General features: G+C 43.1%; 1 protein-coding gene across 2 annotated transcripts in view; it reads right to left on the minus strand.

Moving 5' to 3' along the window:
* KHDRBS1 (KH RNA binding domain containing, signal transduction associated 1) overlaps window positions 1–23,070 on the minus strand; it is a 41,132-nt gene extending 18,062 nt beyond the window's left edge. For both annotated transcript variants that reach the window (XR_006818708.1, XM_046008548.1), the window contains exons 1-7: window positions 22,431–23,070; window positions 7,844–7,968; window positions 6,875–6,991; window positions 4,995–5,141; window positions 2,200–2,333; window positions 1,024–1,225; window positions 427–494 (exon numbers count right to left, since the gene is read on the minus strand). Coding sequence is in view for 1 of the 2 variants with exons in the window: in XM_046008548.1 (XP_045864504.1) it covers window positions 427–494; window positions 1,024–1,225; window positions 2,200–2,333; window positions 4,995–5,141; window positions 6,875–6,991; window positions 7,844–7,968; window positions 22,431–22,812 (1,175 nt within the window). In the remaining variant the exon portion in view is untranslated. The remainder of the gene's footprint in view (window positions 1–426; window positions 495–1,023; window positions 1,226–2,199; window positions 2,334–4,994; window positions 5,142–6,874; window positions 6,992–7,843; window positions 7,969–22,430) is intronic.
* Window positions 23,071–27,533: the final 4,463 nt, after the last annotated feature.

The following is a 27,533-nucleotide window of genomic DNA, read 5'->3' on the forward strand; positions in this document are numbered from 1 at the left end:
GTGGTCACAGCTCAGGAAATTTTCACGTTATTCCCAGATTCTATACTATAAATTCAGATACACAGGGTGCCTGGGTGACTCAGTTGGTTGAGTGACTGCTTTCAGCTCAGGTCATGATCCTGGAGTCATTGGATTGAGTCCTGCACTGGGCTCCCTGCTCAGCAGGGGGTCACCTCCTCTGACCTTCTGCCCTCATGTTTGCTCTCTCTCAAATAAATAAAACCTTTTAATAAATAAATAAATTCAGATTCACAGTTCCCTAAGCTTACAGATCTGCGTGCCTTACAGATGTGGAAAGGAAAGGAGATACCCCCCCAAAGGGGAGCCACACTGCTCCGCAGATGTGTGCTACCTAAATCTCTCCGTTGTTCCGACTCCCTCCATCCACCCCAGGACATGAAACAGTACTTCTGCTGCCTGACTTACCCTTGGCTCTGGCTGTAATAGCCTTCGTAGCCTTCATAACTCTGTTCTGCATATGTGTCATCATACCCCTAGAACAAATAAAATGAAAAAGAAAGGCAAAATCACACAGAGTGGGGAAGGTAATTACATCCCATGGGAGGATGGTAGGCTTCTAGATTAAAAGAATGCAGAATTTTCCCCCCAAATTAACACCCACTGGTAAAGAGTTGGCAGACAATTTTTTTTTTTTTTAAGAAAAAAATGAAATAAAACTGAACCATCAACCAAACTAAACCACCCTCCAAATTGTGGGCAGGAAACAAAGAAAAGTGTTGAACTTGAGCATTATCAGCAGTACTAGTGAAAAGACCCCTTATTAAAACACTGTGTATTTGTCAAGGCACAGCCTATTTCCTATTTCATCTATTCACATGTAGTAAACTATGCTTAAAATGGAAAAATCTTCTCATAGTTTAACATTTACTGCAAAAAAGAGACCAGACTCCAGATCTTACAGGCAGTCCCTGCCACCTACACCAAGGGCCAATGCCCTATCATTCAACTTCCTTTGGCAGCCTCCTAGGTATTGGAAAATGGCACACTGCTCAAACTTCTTACATATTCTTCATAGGTTTCTGGTGCAGGGGGAGGAGGCAAAGGTATCCTCTGGATGCCTGCTGTCCGTGCTCTGGGTGCTGGAGCACCCCTCACTGTAGGTGGGGGCGGCACTCCTCGAGTTACCGTGGCACCTCTGGTGATGGCTCCTCTCACAGGTGTACCACGTACCAAAGCCCCCCGAGGTGGTCCAACACCACGGCCCCTGCAAGAAGAAAACGGTCGTTTTTTTTTTTTTTTTAAAGATTTTATTTATTTATTTGACACAGAGAGAGAGATCACAAGCAGGCAGAGAGGCAGGCAGAGAGAAAAGGGGAAGCAGGCTCCCCGCCAAGCAGAGAGCCCGATGCGGGGCTCGATCCCAGGACCCTGAGATCACGACCTGAGCTGAAGGCAGAGGCTTTAACCCACTGAGCCACCCAGGCACCCCAGAAAATGTATTTTAAATGGAGATTTTAATACACGGATAATACTTTCGTGTTCAGATTTGTTTGCAAATTCTGGAGCCAGACAGATCCCACAATGCCTTAAGCAGACCATTATTAAAACACAAAGGAAAAAAACAAATGAACAAACAAACTAAATCCCCAAAAAACCCAAAGAGGTGGGTAAAGGCCCATACTGGAGACTGCCCAGGTTCCCAAGTGGACCTGTAAATGTTTTTTGTTTTTTTTTTTTAAAGATTTTATTTATTCACTTGACAGACAGAGATCACAAGTAGGCAGAGAGGCAGGCAGAGAGAGAGGAGGAAGCAGGCTCCCTGCTGAGCAGAGAGCCTGATGTGGGGCTCAATCCCAAGACCCTGGGATCATGACCTAAGCTGAAGGCAGAGGCTTTAACCCACTGAGCCACCCAGGCGCCCCATGGACCTGTAAATGTTTTATCATAAGTGTACTACTTTGGAAAGTCTGGACACTCCATAAAGGTCAGTCACAAAAGGTAAACTTCTAAAGCCAAAGACCATTCTAAACTGCTAGAACTATCCAAAATTAAAAGACCAAAAGTTTCAACAGGACTGCTGCACTTGGCTATGGCCAAAGGACCTAAGATCTACTTAATTCCACTCTTGCTGGTACAAATCCTGAGGCCCCCTTCTAAGACAGAAGAAAGAGCACCACTAAGAGAGAAATGGTACTGGCCAAACTTACATCCTGTTTCTGTTTCTATTATTTTTTTTACCTGGGAACAGGTGGAGGAGGAGGTGCAGCTCCTCGGCCTCTCACGGGCACCCCACGTCCTCGAGAGGGCTCTGGTACTCCATTCAAGTAGGAAAGCTCTAGAAATTGCTCCTGGCAGATATCATCCATCATATCCTGCAAATGAAAGATAAAAGGATTACTGGGCCACATCTCTACCTTCTGTTGAGAAGCTGTCCAGCCCACATAAGCCTTGGATACTAAGACCAGTTCTGAATGCCCAGATGAAGTCTCAGGTCATGCATTTTCTGAAGTCAAATGGCACCCTACCTGTCACCTCTTCGAGGAAAGTCCTGATGGCAGACCCCTCATTATTCAGCTGAAGCTTTTCATAATTAGTCCCTACCTGGCTCTCCAGATCACTTCCATCCACTCTCCACGGATAAACTCCTTTCAAGTCATGCAGAACCACCTGTAGTTCAGAACCTAGCATACTAAGACACCCATTCTTGCAAATAGCTTCCTTTTCTTAGAATAGTAAAAGCTGCTACCATTAATTAAGCTCTACGCACTGGGTACTTTATAATAAGCTCGCTATAGGTTTTGCAGTTTAATCTTCAAGGTTACCCTGAAATAAGTAAGCAGGTCGTCCCATTTTACAGCTGGGAAACGGAATCAGGGCACATAAAGCCACCAGCCTAAGGACAGACAGCTAGTAAGTAGCAGACTTGATGTGATTCAGAATTACCGGTCTCCAAAATCTAGGCTTTGAATCATTTGACTACACTGCCTTTTTTGTCTACCTGAGAAACTCACTCTTAGAAGACAATCTAAAATATTACTTCTTTTGAAAACCTTTCTTTGATGCCACCCCCACTCCCTCCTCTTTTTCCACAGCACCGTGTAATTTTCTCGACCCAAGCACTTACCACATCATTCTAGAATTGTCTTTCTCACTAGATTGTGAGAAAGGAGCCATTTTTGTAACTTCAGACCCAAGCAGAGTATTAGGCACCTACCAGATACTTAACAAATGTTTGGGATGAACAAGGAACCTGAGGCTCAGAAAAGTGAAATAATAACTTGTCCAAGATGACGCAGATAAAGGTCCCAGTCCAGTGCTCTTCCTACTGTACCAGGAAGCCTCTCTGGTACAGTTAATGGTTCTAAGGGGAAAACGGAGGCTCTGGTCATGGATGCAAAAATAGGCTCACTTTCTTTTTCTTCACAAGAGGGAAGAATTGAGTCAAATGCCATTTGCAAATCTTTTCACATATTTCCTGATGAGAGCCATTCAGTTTTAATACTCCATGCTTTTTTATATATCCCAGGTGGACAGAGCTTCAAGAATAGAAGATTCTAGTCACCACAGAGATGCCCCTCTCCCCAACTCCTCACCTCCTCCTACCTTGCACATTACTGCTGCTTGAAACCCACCCTGGAGAATCAAGTGACCAGTGACCACCCATTTGCTTAGATTCTTCCAAATGCTACACCAACACCAAAGACACCCAGATATACCTGGCAGACATATTTTTCGAAGATCCACTTACACGAAAGCCTCTTACACGAAAGCTATTCCTTTTGAGAAATACACTGAGACTAAGGATAAAGAGGAGATATGTGTTCCCCTACAGCCCTTCAGACACTGGGAGGCTCAGGGCGCTTCAAGAGAACACCTCAAAAAGAGCAAAAAGAACTCCCTCAAGGGAAAATTTACCAGCTCCGAGGTCTTCTCTAGGAGATTTTAAATTGGCTGTTTCACGTTTGAACATTCTAACGAAGATGAGGTACTTGGAAGCAAAGCAGCTGCTGAGACGTCTGAGACAGTGTTGGAATTCTTAGAGCTCAGCATTATAGGTACACATTGCCTATAAATTTTGCTCTACTGATTCTCACATCCTCTGACAACCACATTTAGTTCCAACTCCTCATTCTGCATACATAAGAAAGCCAACAACTGTATCTCACCTCCTCTTAGTTTTAGTGATGAAAACAGGATGCTTACTTGACTCTCATTAAGAGTATTTCCCATGCTTCCTAAGGTTCCAGATTCATGCCTGGTTATTAAATATTCAACTGCAGTATGCTAACTCTGGCAACTAGTAAGTCTTGCTGAGCAAAAATCACACCATTTTCTACTTATTCAAAAAATGGACCTTCTGACCAGGTGGTAATAAGCAAGACTTAAGGTAACCTGGGCTGTCCCAACTCTTCGTGGGCCTCTGTTATACTCTGAAAGAAACGGCACACTTACTTGTTTAATATCAACAGTCAAGCCTATAACTATCACATCTCTTTCAAATCAAACCCTATGTAAGAAATTCCTCCAGGAGAGAAAGCCCTGAATACACGCTAGTCAAAATTTGATCTATCAAGACTGGAAGCTAGAAGCCTCTTGCTGCTATCTTCGACACTCTTCAGAGTGCAGAACATAAACCCTTGAGTACAGGGGGTTTACAACCATCTTAGCCATTTTCTTATCATAACCTCCTAGTTCCACACTAGTACCAACACACTTAGCTCAGTCAAGACTCTTGAATCTTTCTTAACCTGACGTTCAGATGCCAGACACACTGTGGACCTAAGATACTAACAACAGATCCTGGTATATAACTAAAACCACATTAGATAAGGAGGTAGAGTGGCTTTGGGGTACAGTGCTTTGAGGACTAGGTAAAAGTAACACACTACCTCAGAAAAATGAACATAAATACGGAATTTGATATGCAATTTCAGGCTACGCAGAGACCGTGATTAAGAACCCCTGCCTCATTAGCAACAGCACAAGATCCCAGTTCTCTCTTGCTCAGTGATATAGGATATGGATTTCCTTACTGGTACTAAGAACTTCTTGACTTCCTCCATAGCATGGGCCATGAGAGCATAAGCTTCACATGGGGGTCCAAAGACTTCAATGAAGACATGCAGATCCATATTCAAGTGGGCGTATTTGGGGTCTCCACCTTTGCGCAGCTCTTCCTCCTATGGAAAAACGCAGAAAAACATATCACATGGAATGGGAGAAAATGACACTGTTACGTCCAGCATAAAGAGACACCAAGAAATAACCTAAACATCTCAGAAAAACAGTAAAGTGTAAGAAGAAAGCAAAACAAGGTCTAGAGAATCGTAATTCACACAACCTGCTAAACCTGTCATCAGTCTGCTACTAAAAGTTAACCACTGTCTTGATTTCCTGATGTATTCACTGCAGCTCTTATTAGAAGGTATAAAAGAGAGAAACCTAACTCCAGTCTTCATTCAGATATCAGCTGTTTGCCAAGCATGCGTGCATTCACTCATTGCCAAGGATTTGCTTTTCAATCCCAGCTAGTGCTGTTAAGTACCAGTTCTTCTTCATCTTCTTTTTTAACTTTAAATAAATAAATAAATAAGCAAGCTTATTTAAATAAATAAGCAAGCAAGCAAGCTTATTTATGGGGAGCAATGGGAAGGGGAGAGAGAATCTTAACAGGCTCCATGCATAGCGCTGAGCCCAAAGCAGACTTGACCTCACAAACCCTGAAATCGTGACCTAAACAGAAACCAAGAGTTCAATGCTTAACTGACTGAGCCACCCAGGTGCCCCTAAACTTCTAAAATTAATTAGTTAATTATTTTTTTAAAAACTGTTTTATTTATTAATTTGAGAGAGAGACAGAGAGAGAGAGCACAAGCAGGGGAGAGGTAGAGGGAGAAGCAGACTCCCTGCTGAGCTGGGTGCCTGACGTGGGAGGACTCCATCCCAGGAACTGGAGATCATGACCTGAGCTGAAGGCAGACGCTTAACCATCTGAGTCACCCAGGCACCCCACTTTTTAACTTATTAAGTGACCTCTACCCCCACTGTGGGGCTTAAACTCACGACCCTGAGATCAAGAGTCACATGCTCTCCTGACTGAGCCAGCCGGGTGTCCCAGCACCAGCTCTTCTTATCTGCTTATATGGTCTGGGGAGTTCTAGGGGAGGAAAAAAGTCAGGATAGAGTGAAGAAAATCCCATGTAAATCTCATTAGGTAAAATAACATACTTCAGCCCTAAGTGTATCCATCTAGTGAGAAATGTGAGTGGACAAAAGAAGGGGCTCTGAGAAAACAGTGTTCTAAGTTTTTAGGCTGTACCTGATACGCCACATCTAAAAAGCTGACCCTAGAAGGCTAAGACTAATCTATTTGGATAGGAATTTTTTTGATACTTCTGAAGAATACAAAGTCCATGGGGCTATGACATGGAAAAAAAATCAGCTTGAGGTTCTGTTGTCAGGATTACTCATGGTTCCTTCTGAAATACTTTCTTTTAGTGTTCTCTCACATTCCAGCTGGCTATTAAAAAACTCAGACAACTAATCCTCAGACTCACGTGCACTCACAACATTACTGCTCTCACTTTTCTATGTTACTGGCAAGGGAATATGCTGTTCACATTTTAGTGTCTTTAGTCTGGATAAGTTTTAGTATATTCAGCTCCCCTTCCAAGTTTTCATAGATAAGCTTACAAAAGTGAAAGTTGCTACTGCTGCTTCCATTACTCACAGTCAAATGTCAGGAAAGAAACAATCAGAAGGGCACACCTAGGCTCTTCCAGGGTTGCCAAACAAGTAAGTTAACCTGGTCTATAATCTCTCATACACAAACTGAAGAGATTCACATTCTATATATTTACAAGTACTGGCTTCCAGAAGGCATTATCTTCTTGCCTCATTGGTATGAGCTTACCTTGGCTTTGTCTCTCATTGAGCCTTTGCCCAGCACAGAGATCTTTGCACCAGTCTCTTCTTGCAGTCTTTTGATTGTATTCCCTTGTGGCCCGAGGATCTTCCCCACAAAATTGAACTGACAGAAAATAAAAATGGATTTCTTATACATATTTCTGTAAAACATTTCCACATGTATTACCTCATTCGATCTTCAACAACCCTATAAAATAGGGGTCCTATTACCGTCTCCATTTTACTGAAGGATATGCTGAGGATAGACTGAAAAGACGTGAATAGTCTAAGCTTATACAACTAGACAATAGCAGTTCCTAGACTTGAACTTGGGTTTCCTGATGTAGTCTGGTGCTCTTTTCAAACTATCACACTACAACCCTTAGTACTTCAACACACATAAACATTTTTAAGGCAATGAGCTCAGAAAAGACATATGGCATTCTTTTGTAGTACCTGTAGTTCACCTGTAGTGAATTAAATAGAACTAATTTCTTTCCTTTAAAAAAAGGAGAAGAGGAGGAGAAAGACGGGAAGGCATTTATTTAAAATTAAAACACAGAGTAAGAAATAAAAACTAACTTCATCTAGTCAAGGATTTGTATCACATTTCCTGTATTTAGATTTTGTGTCATCCATCTTCACCTCCCCCCCATATCAATCTTTTGAAAGAGAGCAACTCTTCAATTTTTTTTTTTTTTTTTTTTTGGGTGTGAACTTGGAGCCTGAACAAACATTTGAGAAAGAAACTCTTTTTGGTAATAAGAAGTTGATTATATTTCCCTCCTAGCAACAGGTACGCTGTTAGTTATAGAAATAGATGTTTCAACTGCCAGAAACAAGTACTCCAACTATGGGAGGGAAGCTTCACAGGCTCAAGGACCTGATGCATCAGAATTTCCAGAAGTCTTTATTTCAGCCCATGGCTCTCACACCTACAGAGACAACGAAGTGAATGAGGCACATTATGGCTTACCTTGGGATACTGTTTGACAGGTATCAGTACCCGCTCCTTCAGCTTCATGTTCTTATGAGAAAATAAATCCAGGTAATTCTCCTCATCGTCCTTTTTTGAATCTCCTTTCTGAATCTTCTCAATTTCTGAATAAGACAAACACAATGAACTAGTTTGTTCTGGTAACTAGATGCAAATTTCTGAGTCTGCATAAAGCAGTAAGAGAGTGTAAGACAGAATAGTTCAGACATGGAGTTGACTAGGAAACCCAAAGGCTGCTTCTCATGAACGCAGTTTGCTCTTCCACTCCCACCTGAAGCCTCTACATCAGAGCCATTCAAATGTTTCTCAAGAATAAGTGAGTTTAGGGGCGCCTAGGTGGCTCAGTGGGTTAAATCCTCTGCCTTGCCTTGGGTCATGATCCTAGGATCCTGGGATTAAGCCCTGCATCGGGATCTCTGCTCAGCAGGGAGCCTGCTTCCCCCCCAACCCCCCCCCCCCCCCGGCCTCTGCCTACTTGTGATCTCTGTCAAATAAATAAATAAAATCTTAAAAAAAAAAAAAAGTGAATTTAACAAAAACAATTTAACAAAAACAATGCCAAGAGACGGGGAAAAATAAGGTCTGCATCAGGGGCACCTGGGTGGCTCAGTGGGTTAAAGCCTCTGCCTTGGGCTCAGGTCATGGTCCCAGGGTCCTGGGATTGAGCCCCACATCGGGCTCTCTGCTCTGAGGAGAGCCTGCTTCCTCCTCTCTCTCCGCCTGCCTCTCTGCCTACTTGTGATCTCTGTCAAATAAATAAATAAAATCTTTTTAAAAAATTAAATAAATAAAAATAAGGTCTGCATCAAACAAACAAAGGCACAGTGTCATATCTTTATGAAGAAACAAAGGTCAGTATTAATATACAATGAACAGTCCCATTAAAATACCATTGTGACAGTAGTGCTTTGGATGATAGTCCTTAAGAGTTTGAAAGATGTGGTTCTTAGTTGGCTACTCACTAGTTTGTGTCAACTTTTTATTTAATTGCTCTAATTTTAGGCTTCTTCATTTGTAAAATGAAAGTTATCTACCTCATGAGGCTGCTATAAAGACCGAATAAAATAACGTATGTACACATACTAACTAAAGCCCATTTCCTAGGAAGTGCTTAAGCGTCAACATTATCTAGCCCAAGTTCAGTCAAAGTCCTAAAGGAAAACATGCAGAGGTATTTTTAAGTCACAGATTAAGATAGTTTCATCAGATATAACCTTTGTATACAGAAATATTTCCCGTAATTAGGGAATTTCATTCATTCATTCATTTATTGTAAGCATTTGAGTGCTTCCTATGGAGAGGCAGATGATGGGGGAGATACAGGTATGATCATTAACCACTAGGGGAGACTTAAAAAGGGCCAGACATCTAGTCTATCAAGTACAGGACATATGGCAGAACAAGTCAGATATAATCCCCATCTTCACTGTGTTTATAAACTGACATTCCCAGTCTACGAAGATGGCAGCGAAGTACACTTAAGTGCTACAACAAGAGTACTAACAGAGATGGGGCAGTGTGCACAGGCAATGAACAGCAACTAAAAACTTATATGGTCCACCGAAAACTGTCAAAAAACTAAATTTATACTCCTTTAAGTCATTGGAACAGTCTAAATAATGCAGAACATTCTCCTTATACACTATCCCCATACTGTGTTTCTATCTTCTCTAATTTTTAAAAAGATTTTATTTAAGAGAGAGAGGGAGACAGATAGTGTGCATGTGCCCTAGCATGGGGCGGGGGGATGAGGGGCATAGGGAAAAGGAAAGAATCTCAAGCAGACTCCTGGCTAATCAGGGAGTTCAAGGCGGAGCTTGATCTCACAACCATGAGATCATGACCTGAGCTGTAACCAAGAGCTGGACACCTAACCAACTGAGCCAACCAGGCACCACTCTACCTTCTATAATTTTAAGGTAAGGGTTCTCAAACTTTAGTATGCATCACAATCACCTAGAGGGCTTGTTCAACTAGATTGCTGGGCCCCAACCCCAGTCTGGGATTTGTGTTAGGAATCTGCATTTCTAGCAAGTTACTAGATGATATAAAGTGGCTTTCACACTTTGAAAGTGTGCTGGCTGGCTCAGTTGGTAGAGCATATGACTCTTGATTTCAGGGATATGAGTACAAGACCCATGTTGGGTGTGGAGATTACTTAAAAACAGAATATTAAAAAAAAAAAAAAGATCTACTATTCAAATACATTGTACAAATCCATACCTTTAATAGTTTTTAAAAATAACTTTTAGACTAAGTCCAGCTGTGAAGTATACAGATGACAGAAAGTCACTTTGATTCTGACAGACTTTGTAAGAGTTCAGAATTTCAAACTGAAGGCTTCTGCTTATTAAAAAGCCTAATTTTGGGGGTGCCTGGGTGGCTCAGTGGGTTATAGCCTCTGCCTTTGGCTCTGGTCATGATCCCAGGGTCCTGGGATAGAGCCCTGCATGCGGCTCTCTGCTCGGCAGGGAGCCTGCTTCCCTTCCTCTCTCTCTGCCTGCCTGCCTCTCTGCCTACTTGTGATCTCTGTCTGCCAAATAAATAAATAAAATCTTTAAAATAATAAATTAAAATAAAAAGCCTAATTTCGGGGCACCTAGGTGGCTCAATTGGTTGGGCAACTGCCTTTGGCTCGGATCATGATTCTGGAGTCCCCGGATCAAGTCCTGCATAAGGCTCCCTGCTAGTGGGGAGTCTGCTTCTCCCTTTGACCCTCCCCACTTCCATGCTCTCTCTCTGATAAATAAATAAAATCTTAAAAAAAAAAAGGGCGCCTAATTTCAGATATTATAGAATATGGTGCGCTAACTGAAATGTTTATGCCCAAAAGCACACACTCCCTTGCTTTCTGATAATTAAAACTGCTAATCATATTGTAAACGTTCTTTTTTCCCCCCAAAGATTTAATTTATTTGAGAGAGAGAGAGAGTGTGTGTGTAGCAGAGGGAGAGCAAGAAGCAGACTCCCTGCTGAGCAGGGAGCCTGATGCGGGGCTTGATCCTAGGATCATGACCTGAGCTGAAGAAAGATGCTTAACAACTGAGCCACCCAGGTGCCCAACCCCATATTGTAAATATTTTATTGATTGATTTTAGACAGAGACAGAGAGAGAAAAGGAGTGGAGGCAGGGAGAGAGGGAGACCCTGAGACCATGACCCAAGCTGAAGGCAGATGCCCAACTGACTGAGCCACAGCTCCCCCCAATATTGTAAAAATTCTTTTTTTTTTAATTTTTAAAGAATTTATTTATTTATTTGACAGACAGTGAGAGGCAGGCAGAGAGTGGGGAGGTAAGCAGGCTCCCCGCCAAGCAGAGAGCCCGATGTGGGACTCGATCCCAGGACCCTGAGATCACGAGCTGAGCTGAAGGCAGAGGCTTAACCCACTGAGCCACCCAGATAGCCCATATTCTTTTTTTTTTTTTTTTAATATTATATTTATCTGACAGAGGGAAAGACACAGCAAGAGAGGGAATACAAGCAACAGGAGTGGGAGAGGGAGAAGCAGGCTTCCCACTGAGCAGGGAGCCTGATGCGGGGCTTGATCCCAGGACCCTGGGATCATAAACTTAGCCAAAGGCAGACGCTTAACAACTGAGCCACCCAGGTGCCCAATATTGTAAATACCCTTAACTAAACCTTTACTCCTATGAGAAGAACTGTAGAGGAGTGTGCTCTTCACACTCCTATGTTTCATTGCTTGAAAGACAGAACAAACTTGACCTTAAAATTAACAGACTAGGGCACCTGGGTGGCTCAGTCAGTTGGGCACCTGCCTTCAGCTCGGGTCGTGGTCCCGGGGTCCTAGGATTGAGCCCCATATCCGGCTCCCTGCTCGTTGGAAGGCCTGCTTCTCCCTCTCCCACTCCCCCTGCTTGTGTTCCCTCTCTTGCCATGTCTCTCTATGTCAAATAAATAAAACCTTAAAAAAAAATTAACAGACTAAACCCTTCATTCAATACCCTATTTGTTTGCTGTTTTACTGGTGGTATATCTTGACCTCTATTCTGCCCTCCCACTTACTGCTAATATTAGCTTTTTCTCGTCACTAGTTTTGAGCCTACCATCTCTGAATACATCTCTTCTTGAGTTTCCAGGCTGAAAAACTGGTTACTCAATCCTCAAAAATCCTAGGAACAAAGATGCCACATTTGTGATCTGAAAACATCACCAAAGAGCTTCTAAAAATGTGGAACAAATTACATGCTTCATTTTAAATGTCTCTCTGTGTGTCCTAATTGCTACCATCTAGTTAGGCCCTTCAGCTATATTTTATAGCACTTTCCAGAAACTTTACTTGGCCAGTGCAAGAAGGTAAGACTCAAAGCCTGTTAATCTGTTATACTCCTATAGGAAGGAGAGGTACAAAAACTGAACTCAAGAGAAAGGTTTGTTTTTATGCACTGTGATGGCACCCAGGAAATTTAAGGCAGGCCTGCTTCACTTCTCTTTTCTTTCTTTTCAAGATTTTTTATTCATTTGTCAGAGACAGAGAGAGAGAACAGCATAGAGAGAAGCAGGTTCCCCAGCGAGCAGGGAACCCAATGCAGGACTCCATCCCAGGACCCTGGGATCATGACCTGAGCTGAAGGCAGACACTTACTCAAGACCTTTCTTTCTATAACATGGATCTTTCTGTTATATTTTGCACTAATCATATCTTCATTAGAATCCCTTTGTCCAGTTTACCTCACAGTTTTAAAAGGATATTAAAGCATTTTTAGAGAAGTCCCAGAAGGCTGATTAAATAAAACTGAGCATTGAAAAGATAAAAGAATCAGGAGAGTTTAGCCTAGAAAGCAAAACACAAAGAGGCAACCGGAAGTCTTCAAGAGGGCTCATCTTCCATGTTTGGAAAGGAAAGGACTGAATATTCATTCACTGTCTACGATGTATCAAATACTGTACAAATATTATCTCATTTATCCTACAAAATAACTCAGTGAAGTAGCCGGTACTATCCCTATTTTACAAATGAGGAAACAAACTCAGAGAAGTTTCTAAATCACAAAACTGTTCAAGTACCAGAATAAGGATCAAAACCCAGGCTTTCTCTAATTTCAAACCTCATGCTTTAATTGCTGCCTTTAGTGAAGAGAGTCTCAAGGGGGGGCACTTTATTTAAGCAAGAGCTGATTTTGTAAAATTTCGGGTACAGTTTATAGCCCCAGACACTGTCATGTGGTTGAAGTACATGAAAGGGCTTTGGGTACTTCAGATGTTCAGTAGCCTTATCTTGTTTTTCTTTTCTTCTTTAGTTCTGTATTTCTCTCCTTGGCCTCTCTTTTCTTGGAGAGCTGGGAGTAGGTTGTAGTGGGAAGAAAAAAAAATCAAGAAGCTTCCTAAAAATGGTTTAACCCTCAGGCCAAAGTAATTTCTAAACATCTTTTCTGAAACTAACTCCTTTAAGTGATCTTTGCTTAGGCCTCTAGAGACCTTGGGTGTCCCAAGAGTCAAAAAAGGAAAGCTAAAGTATAAACAACACAGAGAGGTGACCCATTTATTTTCTAGCCAGACACTTACAAAAATCATATTTCATCCAGTGTCTCTATGCATCAGGAATTTTGTATTGTTTCATTTTGTCTTTATAACCAGACTACCCCTATTTAACAAGTGCAAAAACCTGGGCTTAGAAAAGTTATCGAACTTGTCCAAGATCACAAAACTAGTTAGTGACATAGCAGGTACTTAAACAGAGGTCACTCCTTCCATCAGTCAGAGTAATTCAACCAATACTGTGGCATTTCTTTTATTCTGTCTTTTCCTATCATTTAACTGTTCCATTTTTGATAGGTCTTACCACTATCAGATTGTAAGCTCTAAAGGACGAGGTTTCTTTTCTTTTTTGGTGCAAAAAATGGTTTTATTAAACCAGGGGAACAGGACCTGTGGGCAGAAAGAGCTACCAAGGATTGCTTCTTAACTGCATATCTCAGAGGAAAGAGCATGAGTTTTGAACCTGGACAGAAAACTGTGTTTGATTCCCAGTTCTGCTACATGCTTGGTATGTGACCTTGAGCAAGTAATTAGACCTCTCCAGTCTTCCCTTCTTACTTTTAAGAAAGATAATAAAAAAAAAGAAAGAAAAAAATTTAATAAATACAAAAATGCTAATATTAGAAAAGTCAGGGAAAATTATATACAAACTTTATCAACTGGATTGGCTTAACTAAAAACAGATTACCATGTACATTTCTTAACTAAACATTTGATAAGGGCTGCATAAGCATCAAGAAAATGGTCAAGATTTTCTGACTAAGATATCCAGACAGTGTTTTTAAGAGGGCAAGATTCAGAGGATCTCTGTTCTGCAAGGTCAGGGGTCATGCCCTCCTCTTGACTCTCAATGCACTTGGTTCCTACTCCTAACCACATTATTCCCTCCCTTGTTAATGATTTCTGGACCCCTTCCATCACTAAACTGGGTACCTGCCATTTTTAGTATAATGTCTCATACACAACAGGCATCTACAAATGTTTACTGAATGAAAGAACCGTACCATTAACACCCTCAATGATTCATGACTTTAATCATTCCCAAGTTTATAATTCTCTGCCCTATGACTTCATATGACTTTATCATCCCCAAATTTGTAATTCTCTGCCCTGTTTTTCTGTTGGTACCTACCTTGTGGAGTCACAAGTCCAGTAAGTTTACTATCTTTGTATAAAAAAGCTCCAGTCTTCTTATTTATCAAATTACTTAACTGTTTTAAGCAAGAGCACAGACCGATCATTTCTTAATCTTTTTAAAAGTCATGGACCCCTTTGAAAATCTGAAGAAAGCTGCAGATTAGCTCCCTAGGAAAAGATACCAACAGAATTATTTCCCAGACAATGTGGACAGAAGATAGGTATTGGTTCACAAAAATCCCCCAAAGTCTGAGTAGAGTCCTGTAAAGGGCTCAATTCTCACATTCCAGGATAGTGGTAAAACCTGTTATGACATATTGACCATGGTCTTCTGCATCTCTTTCTTATGATACAATTTAGAGTTTAGAGCTTTTTTTTTTTTTTTTTAAGATTTTATTTATTTGTGAGGGAGCAAGAGTGTGTAAGTGGGGAGAGGGGCAGAGGGAGAGGAACAGACTCTCCACTGAGCAGGGAACCTGCAGTGAGGCTCAATTCCAAGACCCTAAAATCATGACCTGACCCAAAGGCAGATGCGTAACCAACTGAGCCACCCAGGTGCTCCCCCCCCTTTAAGATAACTGTAGATTTATATGTAGTTGTAAGAAATAAAAGATCTCGGGGTGCCTGGGTGGCTCAGTGGGTTGAAGCCTCTGCCTTCGGCTCAGGTCATGATCCCAGGGTTCTGGGATCAAGCCCCGCATCAGGCTCTCTGCTCAGTAGGGAGCCTGCTTCCCTTCCTCTCTCTCTGCCTGCTTCTCTGACTACTTGTGATCTCTGTCAGTCAAATAAATAAAATCTAAAAAAAAAAAAAGAAATGAAAGATCTCATATACCCTTCACCCAGTTTTCTCCACGATTAACACTTTGCACGTATATAATATAGTATCATAACCAGAAAATTAACATTAATACAATGTACTGGCTTTATTCAGATTTCATCAGTTTTATACCCTCTTATGTGTGCGTGTTTAATCTGTACTGCGAGCACCGCCACAGTCAATTTGCAGAACAGTTCTGTTATCGGGATTCCTCATGCTAACCCTTTTATAGCCACGGTCCCTCCAGCTGTTCCTCACCACTGGCAACCACTTATCTATTCTCCGTCTCCATTTTGTATTTTCAAGCATGTTAAATTAATGGAATTATACATATTTCCTTTAGAGACTGACTCTTGCTACTCAGCGTAATTCTCTTGAGATCCATCCAAGTTGCAGCATTTACCATTTCTTTTTATTGCTAAATAATATTCCATGGTATAAATGTACCAGTTTATTCACCTATGGGAGGCACATGGTTTGTATTCAGTTTGGGGCTATTATGAATAAAGTTGCTGTGAACATTCATGCACAGGTTTGTGTGAGACTAAGTTTTAATTTTTCTGGGATACATGCCCAAGAGTGTAATTGCTGAATCGTATGGTAAACATATGTTTAGTTTTGCAAAAAGCTGCTTTATCAGAGAAAAATGTACGCTAACAATATTTTGCTTAATCTCACTAGTATTATGTTCTATAAAAATAGTATTGTATATTACGTATCTAGCCTTATGGGACTTGCTTTTCTGAGTAACAGTAGATTTCCAAGATTTCTCTATGTTGTTGCATGTAGCTTTAAGTTCTCATTTTCACAGCTATATAAATATTTCATTTTGAAAAGCTCACAGTCTCCAATCAATGGTGAAACAAGTTGCGCCATTTTGTGAACAAGGTGCACCATTTTATGAATGAGACATTCACATACCAAAGTTTCTTTGGGCATATTCCTAGGAATGTTGCTGAATTTTAAGGAATTTGGAAGTTAACTTTCAGATGAAATGTTAAGCTGTTATCCAGAGTGGTAGTATCAATACACACTTCCACCAGCAATGTTTGAGTTCCTTCTAATTCTCATCCTCTCAAACCCTAAGTTTTGTTTGACTGAATTTCTGTTAGTCATTACTTTCCGGTCTCTAAAATTTTTTTTCTCATTTATCTTCATTTTCTCTTTCAGCTACTTTATATTCAACGTCAGGTTGAAAAAAATAAATCCAATTGGGAGCACCTAGGTGGTGCAGTCATTGAGTGTCTGGCTCTTGGTTTTGGCTCAGGTTGTATCTGGGTCATGTGATCGATCCACAAGACCAGCTCTGTGCTCAGGTAGGAGTCGGCTTGAGATTCTTTCTCCCTCTCTGTCTGCCCCTCCCACTTGTGCACTAAGATCAATACATCTCTCAAAATTAAATCAATCAAACCTGTTGAAATTAGTTTGGGAAATGCAAAAAATCAGCATGTTACGGGTCCTATTGTCTTAACATTGTTAGTCCCCCTACCATCCCACCCCCCTACCCTTACCCCACAGCTTCCCCATGGCATATTTCTCTTCTCGTTCAGATCTTCCTCGATCATCTTTAGTAAAATTTTAAGTTGACAATATGTGATCACAATATTCCTCATCTATAATCCACAAAATTCCTCATTTTATCTGAGATAAAAATTCTTCATCATGGGGGTGCCTGGGTGGCTCAGTGGGTTAAAGCCTCTGCCTTCGGCCCAGGTCATGATCCCAGGGTCCTGGGACTGAGCCCCACATCGGGTTCTCTGCTCAGCAGGGATCCCCTGTTTCCTCATCTCTCTCTCTGCCTACTTGTGATCTCACTCTGTCAAATAAAGAAATAAAATCTTAAAAAAATTCTTCATCATGGAATGGCCAAAAAGACTGAATAAGTAGCGTGCCTCATGGCACATGTTACATGCTCTACACAAAAGTTAAGTATTATTTAATGTTATTGTTTATGATTATTCATACACACTTTGAACTGATTTTTATTGCTTATCCCAAAGCAACTGATACCATTTTTTAATTTGTAATTTTTTGGATGCTCTTCTAAAAATGAGATTTTGTCAATACTTTTTCCTTTACTTCAAGATTTTTTTTATTTATTTGACAGAGAAAGAGAGACAGCAAGAGAGGAACGCAAGCAGGGGGAGTGGGAGAGGGAAAAGCAGGCTTCCCACTGAGCAGAGAGCCTGATATGGGGATTGATCCCAGGACCCCTAGGATCACGACCCAAGCTGAAGGCAGACACCTAACCACTGAGCTACCCAGGTGCCCCATGTCAATTCTTTTCTAACTGGCTACTGCTCATGTATCAGACACGTACTGATTTGTACATCTTTATCTTGTAATCAGTTGCATCTCTGGCCATTCTCTTATGTAAACAACAATACTGCTGAAATAGTGATAACCTCTGCCTATCTATCCTACTATTTATACTTATATTTGATCTAGAATTCTTGGCAACTAATTCCACTTTCTGATTTTACTAGATTTTGCTAGTCCCTATAAATGAAATGAAATAGATATTTCTCTAACATATTGTGCATCAAAAAAAGGAATTAAGTATCTTGAAGTTTCAACAGACTGTCTTTAACACCCAGTGACGGCTTTTGAAAGAAGGATTTCTAAGTATATTTTCAAGATCTTGTGAGAATTGTTAATGTATACAAAATGTTTACTTACTCCTGAGTCATTTACACAAACTTATATTTTTCTAATTGTACAAAGTAGAAAAAGAACAGTGATATATATATATATATATATATACACACAAGCACTGTATGTTTATTACACAAATATGTAACACAAATTATTTTTGTTTTAGAAAACAAGTATGGGTAGACTGAGTCCTTGCACATCTGCGAATGCATTTAATTGTCATCACAGCTGAGAATCAATTTGGCTAACACAGAAGTCTATATCCAAAATGTAAATCTCTCAAAACTGTGTTGTTTTTCCATCATGCAATGAAGATGAATATTCGTTCATCAAATATTTAGCAAGAGTCCATTCTGTGCGACACGCGATAGAGCAGTGAACAAAGCAGACAAAAGATCCCTGTCCTGATAGAGCTGACATTCTAGCTATTGAAGGAGGAGCGGTTAACAAATACACACATAACTACAATATATATAGTACATCAGATGCTGATTAAGTGCAAAATAAAGTAAAGGAGGGCACCTGAGGAGCTCAGTCAGTAAAGCATATGACTCCTGATCTCAAGGTTTCTAAGTCTGAGCACCACATTGGGAAGAGAGATTACTCAAAAATAAAATCTTCAAAGAAAATAAAGCAAGGCTGGGAAAGGGGCACAAAGGGGTATGTGGCTGCTGAAGAAGAGCGGTCTGGGTCTTGAGGCTTCTCTTTGGAAATGAGCAGAGGTACCTGAGGAGAGTCAGTTGCAAGAGCTAGGCTCTGCTCGCTGGCTTTCCTCCTCCTTCTTCTGGCCGTATTATCTTCACTGACCTGTTAGCTAACACTCCAATGCACTCAAATAAATGGTAGCATTTTGTCCAAGTAGTACAAAATTTTTTTTAGGATTTTATTTATTAATTTGACAGACAGAGACCACAAGTAGGCAGAGAGGCAGGCAGAGAGAGAGGGGAGGAAGCCGAGCAGAGAGCCCCATGTGGGCTCAATCCCAGGACCCTAGGATTATGACTTGAGCCGAAGGCAGAGGCTCTAACCCCCTGAGCCACGCAGGTGCCCCTACAAAATATTTCTGAAGTACAATTTGTTGCAGGTACTATGTCTTGTAGGGGGTGGGGTGGATGGGGAAGCTTAAGTGTATGGATCCAGATTCAGGCGCGCTTTAAATCCTAGTTATGCTGTTTACTAATTTTGTTACTGTAGGCAAATTATTTAATCTCTGGGTGCCTTGATTTCCTCATCTGTAAAAATGAGGATAAGAGTAACTTCCTCACAGGGGTGCTTCAGTGGCTCAATCAATTAAGCGTCTGCCTTCAGCTCAGGTCATGATCCCAGGGTCCTGCGACTGAGTTCAGTCATTGGGCTCCCTGCTCTGCGGGGAACCTGCTGCTCTCCCCGTTTGTGTGCTGTCAAATAGATAAAATCTTAAAAAAGAAAAAAAAAGTAACTTCATAATATTGTCACAAAGACTAAATATTTGACTTAAAGTGCTCAGACTACTGCCTGGCACAATTAAGAATACTTATTTTTCTTACACATATCCCTATCAGAGAGGTTTTTTCTTTAAAGACGTTATTTATTTGTTTGAGAGAGAGAGAAAGCAGAGCTAGACATAGAGAGAGCATGAGCTGAGGGGAGGGGCAGAGGGAGAGGGAGGAGCAGACTACCTGTTCACTGAACAGGGAGCCCAATGCAGGGCTGGATCCCAGAACCCCAGAATCATGACCTGAGCCGAAGGCAGGTGCTTAACTGACTAAGGCATCCAGGCACTTCTTTATCAGAGTTTAAATACTATTATTTTGTCTTCTCATGGTCTTACTTCCTCACAGTGGGTTGACTACACTACAACCCCTTTTCCAGATCATTAAAAAATACATTAAGAGCCAGGTCCAATATTTATCAAACTTAACCACACTAGGAAGCATCCATATACCCCAAGTCTGTTTTCTCAATGAGCTAGCGTTACTTCAGCCCCAATTCTCCAATTCAAATTTGAGTTTATTAAAAACAACCACCACAAAAATAAACACCCAAAAGCCCAAGTTAAGAAATACTAAAGAGCACTCTCTTATAACAGAACTTTAGCAGTAAGAGTAGAGTGAAAATTTTAAGTAACTTTTTTTTTTCAAAGATTTTATTTATTCATTTGACAGGCAGAGATCACAAGTAGGCAGAGAGGCAGGCAGAGAGAGGGAAAGCAGGCTCCCTGCTGAGCAGAGAGTCCAATGTGGAGCTTGATCTCAAGACCCTGAGATCATGACCTGACCAGAAGGCAGAGGCTTAACCCAGAGCCACCCAGGCGCCCCTAAGTAACTTTTTAACAAAGATTTTTATTTTTCAGTAATCTCTACACCCAACATGGGCTCCAACTTACAACCCCAAGATCAAGAGTCACATGTTCTACTGACTGGGTCAGCCAGGGGCCCCTTCTAAGTAAGGATCAACAGTTTTTGATTATTCTAAGAAACCACCTTTTACTTGAAAGACACTGTACTAGGCACTTGGTGTGGTCAGAAAGGCAAAAAAAAAATACTGTTTCCTTTTTCTTTTTTTAAGATTTTATTTATTTATTTGTCAGAGAGAGAGAGCGCACACAAGCACAAGCAACAGGAGAGGTAGGTAGAGGGAGAAGCAGGCTCCCTGCTGAGCAAGGAGTCAGATGCAGGACTTGATCCCAGGACCCTGGGATCATGACCTGAGGCAAAGGGGGATGCTTAACTGACTGAGCCACTCAGGCATCCCCAAATCACCTTGTTTTCATACCTTATTCAGTACCATGGATTTACAACTAGAAGAAAACTGGTGATAAATTATCTGACTATGTCCAAAGGGAATAGTGTTAGTACTTTTACACGACATTTAATTTTCTCAACTCACCATCCCACTTTCCAGATAAGGTTACTGAGGTTCAGAAAACTTCCTAAGAGTAGGTAACTAATTTAGGGTCAGAATTTCAAACCCAACTCAACACCTTTAAGTTCTAAAGTTTGTTCTTCTTACTCATTTAACCTGGACTGCTTAAAGACTAGAGGAACTGAACATCAGACTACCAAGTCAACCTTTAGCATTCAGCCTGCCACTCCTAAGTCTGCATGTACTTGCTTTCAGGTTCAAACACCTGGTGTTTGCTATACGCAAGGAAACATGGAAGGAAAAAAAAAAAAGGCATCCTGGTCTTCAAAACGATTGCCAGAAGAACACAAAGAACAGCAATGTTTCAAACAATCTGACTTGTGTTACAGAAGAGCAACTGAAAATGTAAGCAGTTTATCCAAATGTTCTTATTCTTGACCACAGCGAGCTTTGTTTATGGCCCGTTAAAAAGTGAAGACCCCTTACCAATGTAGGAAGGCAGAGAACAAAGGGGAGGGAAATGGTATTTTCATAACGCTCTGTCCGTTTTATCAGTCCAACTACTCTTTTAGTGTTGAAGGCTGCAACTTTTTACTTACTTATAAAATTCAGGTCTCATAGGAAATACTTATTAAGACAACGTTTTAACTAGAAGTGAGGGCAAAACGGACGCCTTTAGGGAGAAATCAGAGCGACTAGGTGATTGGCCTGTGCAGAGCAGGAAAGGAGCGTTAGTCTACAGACTGAGAACAAAGACTACTTTTCCTAATCTATTTCACTACTGAAGCAAAAAGAAATAAAACAAGAAGACCAAGCCTTTCGTGCACAAGCATCTTTCAACTTCTCTCAGTGTTTGTCCATCTTAGGGAATGTCCTGCAAACCACCCTTTACCTCCTCCTACCCCACTTCACTGTCTCTAGGATTATTTTTACCCTTCTGATGAACAACACCTTGTAAAATAACGGGGTCCAACCTTCCAGCTTTATAGCAATTATCATTTTATCTGCTGAAGTCGGAAATCTGATTCCGAAAACCTCAAGCTCCGATTCCCACAGGTTGCTCCTGCATCCGAGCAACTTAAGCTCGACTCGGCCCCAGCGACCGCGGTGCGCTGGACAGGGCACTCAGCCTCACCCCATTTCACCTCGGCCCTCCCTCCTACGGTCCCTCCCCGGCTCGGGCTGTCTTCACCCCCTACACCCTCAGTAGAGGCGTCTACCGCCACCCGCAATGAAGAAAGCTTTCCCTTTGGGGGTAGGGGGAGATAAAGGTTCATTTCTGGAAGCATCTGAACACTCGGAGCGCAGGGCAGCTGCAAGAAGTGGGAGGGGGAAGGGTCGGCAAAGGGGCGGGGAGCGCAGCGCTATCCATCAAGATCTTTGCGCTAAGAGATCGCGAGTCCCCTTCGGGCCTCCACTGCAGCCTAGAAATTCTCCCTCGCACCGAGGGCCGGAATGGGAGTGTGGAATCCAGGCTCTCCAGGATGAGGATGAGAGAAGGGGAGTTCACGACTGCCTTGGCCCCGAGGGGGCGGGAAGCGGGCGGAACAAAGCCACTGCTGCCCATGCCCCCGGGTGGCCAGGCGACCCAGAGGGACCCGGGAGGCCCGCTTACCTGCCGTCAGTAGCTGCATGGCGTGAGTGAAGGACGGGTCGAGCGAGTCCTTCTCGGCCATGAGTTCGGGCAGGTACTTGTTCTCCGGCTCCATCTTGACGGAGGCAGTGGCTGAGGGGGGCAGCAGCGGGGTCGGTGCTGGACCGCCCACTGTCGCGTCGGGACCCGTGGCCGAGGGCGGCAGCAGCGGTGGTGGCTGCGTGGCGGGCGAGGCCCGGGCGCCCCCCCGAGACCCCCCTCCGCCTCCCCGGGACCGGTGAGGCAGCGGTGGCTGCCGAGACGGCGCCTGACGCACCGAGGGGTGGGCACCGGAGGGGTCCATGGAGCCGCTGCGGCCCGAGGACCGGCTCATGCGCGCGGCGGGGTCGTCCCGGCGCTGCATTGGGGCGGATGTGCGATGGAGGGATCGAGGAAGCGACGCGGCAGCGGCAGAGGCCCGAGCGGCGGTTGGCGGGGGTGGGAGAGCGGGAGCGACAGCGACCGAAGCCGACCCGAGCGACCCAGCGAAAGAGAGCACCGGAAATGAGGCGGCGCGCGTGCGCAGCCAGCCACCGGCACCGCCCTTGGGTCTCTCCGTGGAGAACAAAGTCTCCAGTCGGGCCACGGCGCCTGCGCACGGCCGCGGAGCCCGAAGAAGTCGCCTACCCGCTCCCCTTTTCCCTCCGAGCCCGCCGGGCCAGAGTCTTGTGCGCGTGCGCGAGTGGCCGCGGGCTTCGTTCGTTTTCTTTTACACGTGACTCGGCTCTAGCGGGACACGTGTCTCCTCCCCCTCTGGCCGAGTGCGCGGAGGGGCGGGGGCTGTGGAATGTCTTTGTCTGCGCGCGGGCCCGCGGAGTGTGGGGCGGGAGACCTGTTACTCGCGGGGCCACGCCCCCGCCAACGGCTAGGACGGGGAGGGGGGGGCTGTGCTCAATGGGGTTCGGGTGGGAGTAAAGCGAGGTGGAGAGGAGGGTCACTGAAGTGTGGAAATAAACCAGAGTGGGGGTCGCGGGAGGGCGGTTTGGGCAGGAAGCGAGGAGAGAGACTGCCTGAACGGGGAAGAGGAAGAGACCGGGCACGGGGGAAACTAGGGGTGAAGAAGGGACTTTTAAGGGAGAGTCTGACTCAGGGATGAGGGGTGGAGATGGGGAAGGGAAGCTGGAGGGAGAAATTGAGGAAGGACGGGTCAGAGGGAAAACTGAAGGCTATTGGAGGACTTGAGCTAAGAGGGAAGGTTTAGATCGGAGACCTGAAATCTAGCGAGGAAAAGGGCGCCCGACCGCAGCAGGGAACCCCAGAAGTCCTATCCCACGGTTTCCAATATAGTAGGCTCTAAAAGGTTAGCCATTGTTGGTCCGAGAAGTCGTCTTAAAAGACGAAGCATTTTAGCTCTTCGCACAAAGTGCTGCTCTCTGCTGACTTAAGTATTTTTTGCGCAAAAAAGTAAGGACGAGGCCAGGTCCTTAATCCGTGATGGTTATATCACTAGCATGACTCCTTCTACAGATATGAGTATTAATCCCCCTGCCTCTGTTGGACCCTTCACAATGGATCATTCCAGACTTATTCAAAGGGACAGAGCCTCACCACTGCTCTCAAGGCCGGGGTATATAGTGGGTAGTCTCCCACAGCAGTCTCCTCATCCCCGGGGTGCTATATGCAAATGAGCCTAGGTCTCTACTCCCATAAACTCTCAGAAACCTGGTGCTTTCTCTAACCTTTCTTTCCCTCCACAGATTTGTGCTTCTCCCATTCAAAGCCTTCCCATTCCTTTTCCTTTGGGATCATTTCCCCTACTAAACCCATGGTTTTCAAAACCGTTTCTGGACATTGTCTTCTATGTGGCTGGAAACTGTTGATTTTTTAATCCGAAATTTAAAAGCCTTGAAACTAGGGAACATTTAAGGCCTGGATACCTTCTTATACCTTCTTGGGGTGGGGGAAAGAAATTACCCACAGTATTGTTGTAAAAAAAAAATATCTCCACTGTTAGTGCTTGACTTTGAAGTCACATAGTTTATAAGTAGGAACATTTTTTTTAAGTAATTGTAATGAATGTAATGTGACCAGTGCCAAAAGAAAGGTGACTATTATGTGCAATTGGAGTTCAAGGCAGGAGATAGATTTCTGCCAGGGGAGAATGAGTTCCAGGCAAAGGGAAGTGTGAATAAATGAGCATTCAAGCTGAGAATGTCAGAGATGCATTTAAGGAATGGGAGTAATCCAGTTGCAGACTGTGAAAAAATACGGGGTCGAGAGAGCAAATGCATGGAGGAGGGGAAAGGGGGCAAGGTGGATTTATAGCTCTCAACTCATTTCTGCTGCTGTCCTTGAAAATCCTCTTTGGGTGGGAGTGGTGTTACAAATGGCTGAACTGTCCTTGCTCTGTAATGAGATGCCCAGATGGAGGTACCTCGAGCTGAGGCTAATAAAACTTTGATAAAGAAGTGTCTGAGAAAGAGCTGGGCAGTACTATCTGTGAGTTTCTGGACTAGAATCACCAGTCCTTCTGGATGGACGCGAAACCTTTACTTACTTGAAAAGGGTGGGGTTGAAGGGAGGTTTGAGCTCTTCTTCCTGGTGAGACACACAAAAGGTAATCTTTGAGGCAACGGGTTCTGACACTTTGGTTTACTAACCGAGTAAGTGAAGCAGCAGCCTTCCATTGGGGTGGAGGTGGGCCTGGTCCCAGGGAGTTCCCTGAGGGTTGGAAGATTAATTACCGTTCTGAAAGCCCAGAGGTCTGGAGCTCGTTTTGTGTTGGGCACGGTATCACACAGTTCACCTGAAGGTATTAACAGTATACGGCCTTGTGAAAGGACTGACTTTGGAGTGACGCAGGCAGATTGAAACCCAGCAATGGCTTGTCCTCACTGTGTGTCAGTAGCAAAAGCACCACCTGTCTGAGCCTTAGTTCCCTCCTCTGTAAAGTAGAGGTAATGACTTCTACCTTGCAGAATTGGTGTAAACAAATACAGGGGTAAACCTCCTGAAGTAGAACCTATAAGCAAAAGGAAAATTGTTATCATGCCATCTGGTGCCCATTGAAGAGTTCAGGGTACTTCATCTTGCTTGTGGGTTTGAAAGGCCTGCTCTCTAATCTGTCTTATTCTCACTGACTGTATGTAACTAGACTTTGTTTCAAAGGGAGGGTTGTTTTTTTTTTCCCAAAACTTCCCCACTGAGCAAGGAGCCCGATGTTGGACTCGATCCCAGGACTCTGGGATCATGATCTGAGCATCTGAGCTGAAGGCTGACACCCCGCTGCCTGAGCCACTCAGGCGTCCCTCTGTCCATGATTCTGGAATGTAGACCTCTAGCCCAAAAGTAACTTTTACCCTGTTTCCTCCCATAATCCTGTTACTAAGGTGTAGGATGTAGGAACAACTGAGAGCATAGTGATTCAGACGGAGTTGGGCTCTTCTGACCTGCTGGATGCCTGAGCACATTTCTTACCCTTACTTAGCCACACCTTCCTCCTCTTTGATAAAATCAAGTGGAAACAATACCTACCTCAGGGCTGTGAGGATTAAGGCACTCAGCACTCCGCTGGCAATTAGTAGGTGCTTGAGAGGTGATGGCGACCATTGTTATTATTACTACACACATTTATTGAGTACCTTATTGCAGACTTTCCCTTTCCTGTGAGTCCCTAATGGACTAATGGTGAGACCTAATGGTCTGGGAAAGATGGAAGTTTGTAGCTGCCTGACCTATGTGTCCTCTACCAATGGGAAATGCACAAACCCTGTCTACCTCTCCTGCTTTGCAGCCATTTCCTGGGAGAAGAAGGGCTCCAGCTCTGAACAGGAGAGTTTCTCGTCCAAAAGTGTAATTCATCTACTCAGTCTTAAACACCTACTTGATGCCAAACATGTGGAAGGTGGAGAGGAGAAAGAGAGTCCAAGATTCAATGTTTTAAATTTTTTTCTGAGGTTTTTTTTTTTTTTACTATAAAAATAGATACTTCTGGGGCACCTGCTTGGCTCAGTCAAGTAGGGCATTTGTTCTTGATCTCGGGGTTGTGAGTTCGAGCCCCACGCTGGGTGTAGAGGTCACTTAAAAATAAAATCATATGTGGGGGTGCCTGGGTGGCTCAGTGGGTTAAAGGCTCTGCCTTTAGCTCAGGTCGTGACCCCGCATTGCGCTCTCTGCTCGGCGGGGAGCCTGCTTCCCCCACCCCCTGCCTACTTGTGATCTCTGTCAAATAAATAAATAAAATCTTTTTAAAAAATCATATGTGTGTGTGTGTTTCTAGTTTTAAGAAAAATCCATCAGGTTAGGCATAAAGTGAAATTCCCCCCAAATCTTGCCCATGCACTTGACTGCCCCTCTCCAAAACGTTACTCAGTGGTTACTTGCATAGCTTTCTAGACATCTTAATACATATATATGCAAATCAATCTTTTTTGTTTTAAACGCTAATTGCAGCATTCTGTATGAACAGTTTGGTACTTGTTTTTAATGAAATATTCTGGTCATTTTTCCTTCTCAGGAAATCTACATTTTTTCATGGCTGCCTAGAATTCCATCAGCTATGTCTTAACCAGTTCACTTCTAATAGAAGTGTAGGTCTGATGTCTGTATTTGGAAATGTATAAGGGTCATTTCCCCTTTTCAGTATGGCAAATCACAATGCAATGAGCATTACTGAACAACCTTTTTGTGCACTATATCCATGTATCTATAGGTTAATTCTAGAAATGGTACAGAAAGACTGAGCCATGCAGCAGGAGAGGCAGCAGTCTCTTCTCCCTTCTCCTCAATCAATTCTGGGTACCATCCTCCCATAATTTTAGTCTTTGCCAATGTAATAGATGAAAATGCCATGAGATTGAACATTGAATAAGAGTCAGTGTCCTCAAGGAGCTCTCAGCTGAGTGAAGGAGACATATATAAGTGAGTTACCATGAGTTACCACGTAGACTAAAAAGTGCTATAGTAGATGATTACAAAGAGTGTAGGAATGCACAGGAAAGAGTGGCTGGTCAACCAGGAGCATGAATTAAGGAAGTTGGATCTTTGGGAAGTTTCCAGGTGGAGTGCAAGCAAGGCATTTTAATGTTGGTTGTTCAAAATGAATGAATGAGTGTTGGTTGTTCAGCAGAATTTGGTCTCTGTGCC

This window comes from Meles meles, chromosome 1, assembly GCF_922984935.1.
Source record: "Meles meles chromosome 1, mMelMel3.1 paternal haplotype, whole genome shotgun sequence".
NCBI classification, from domain to species: Eukaryota; Metazoa; Chordata; class Mammalia; order Carnivora; family Mustelidae; genus Meles; species Meles meles.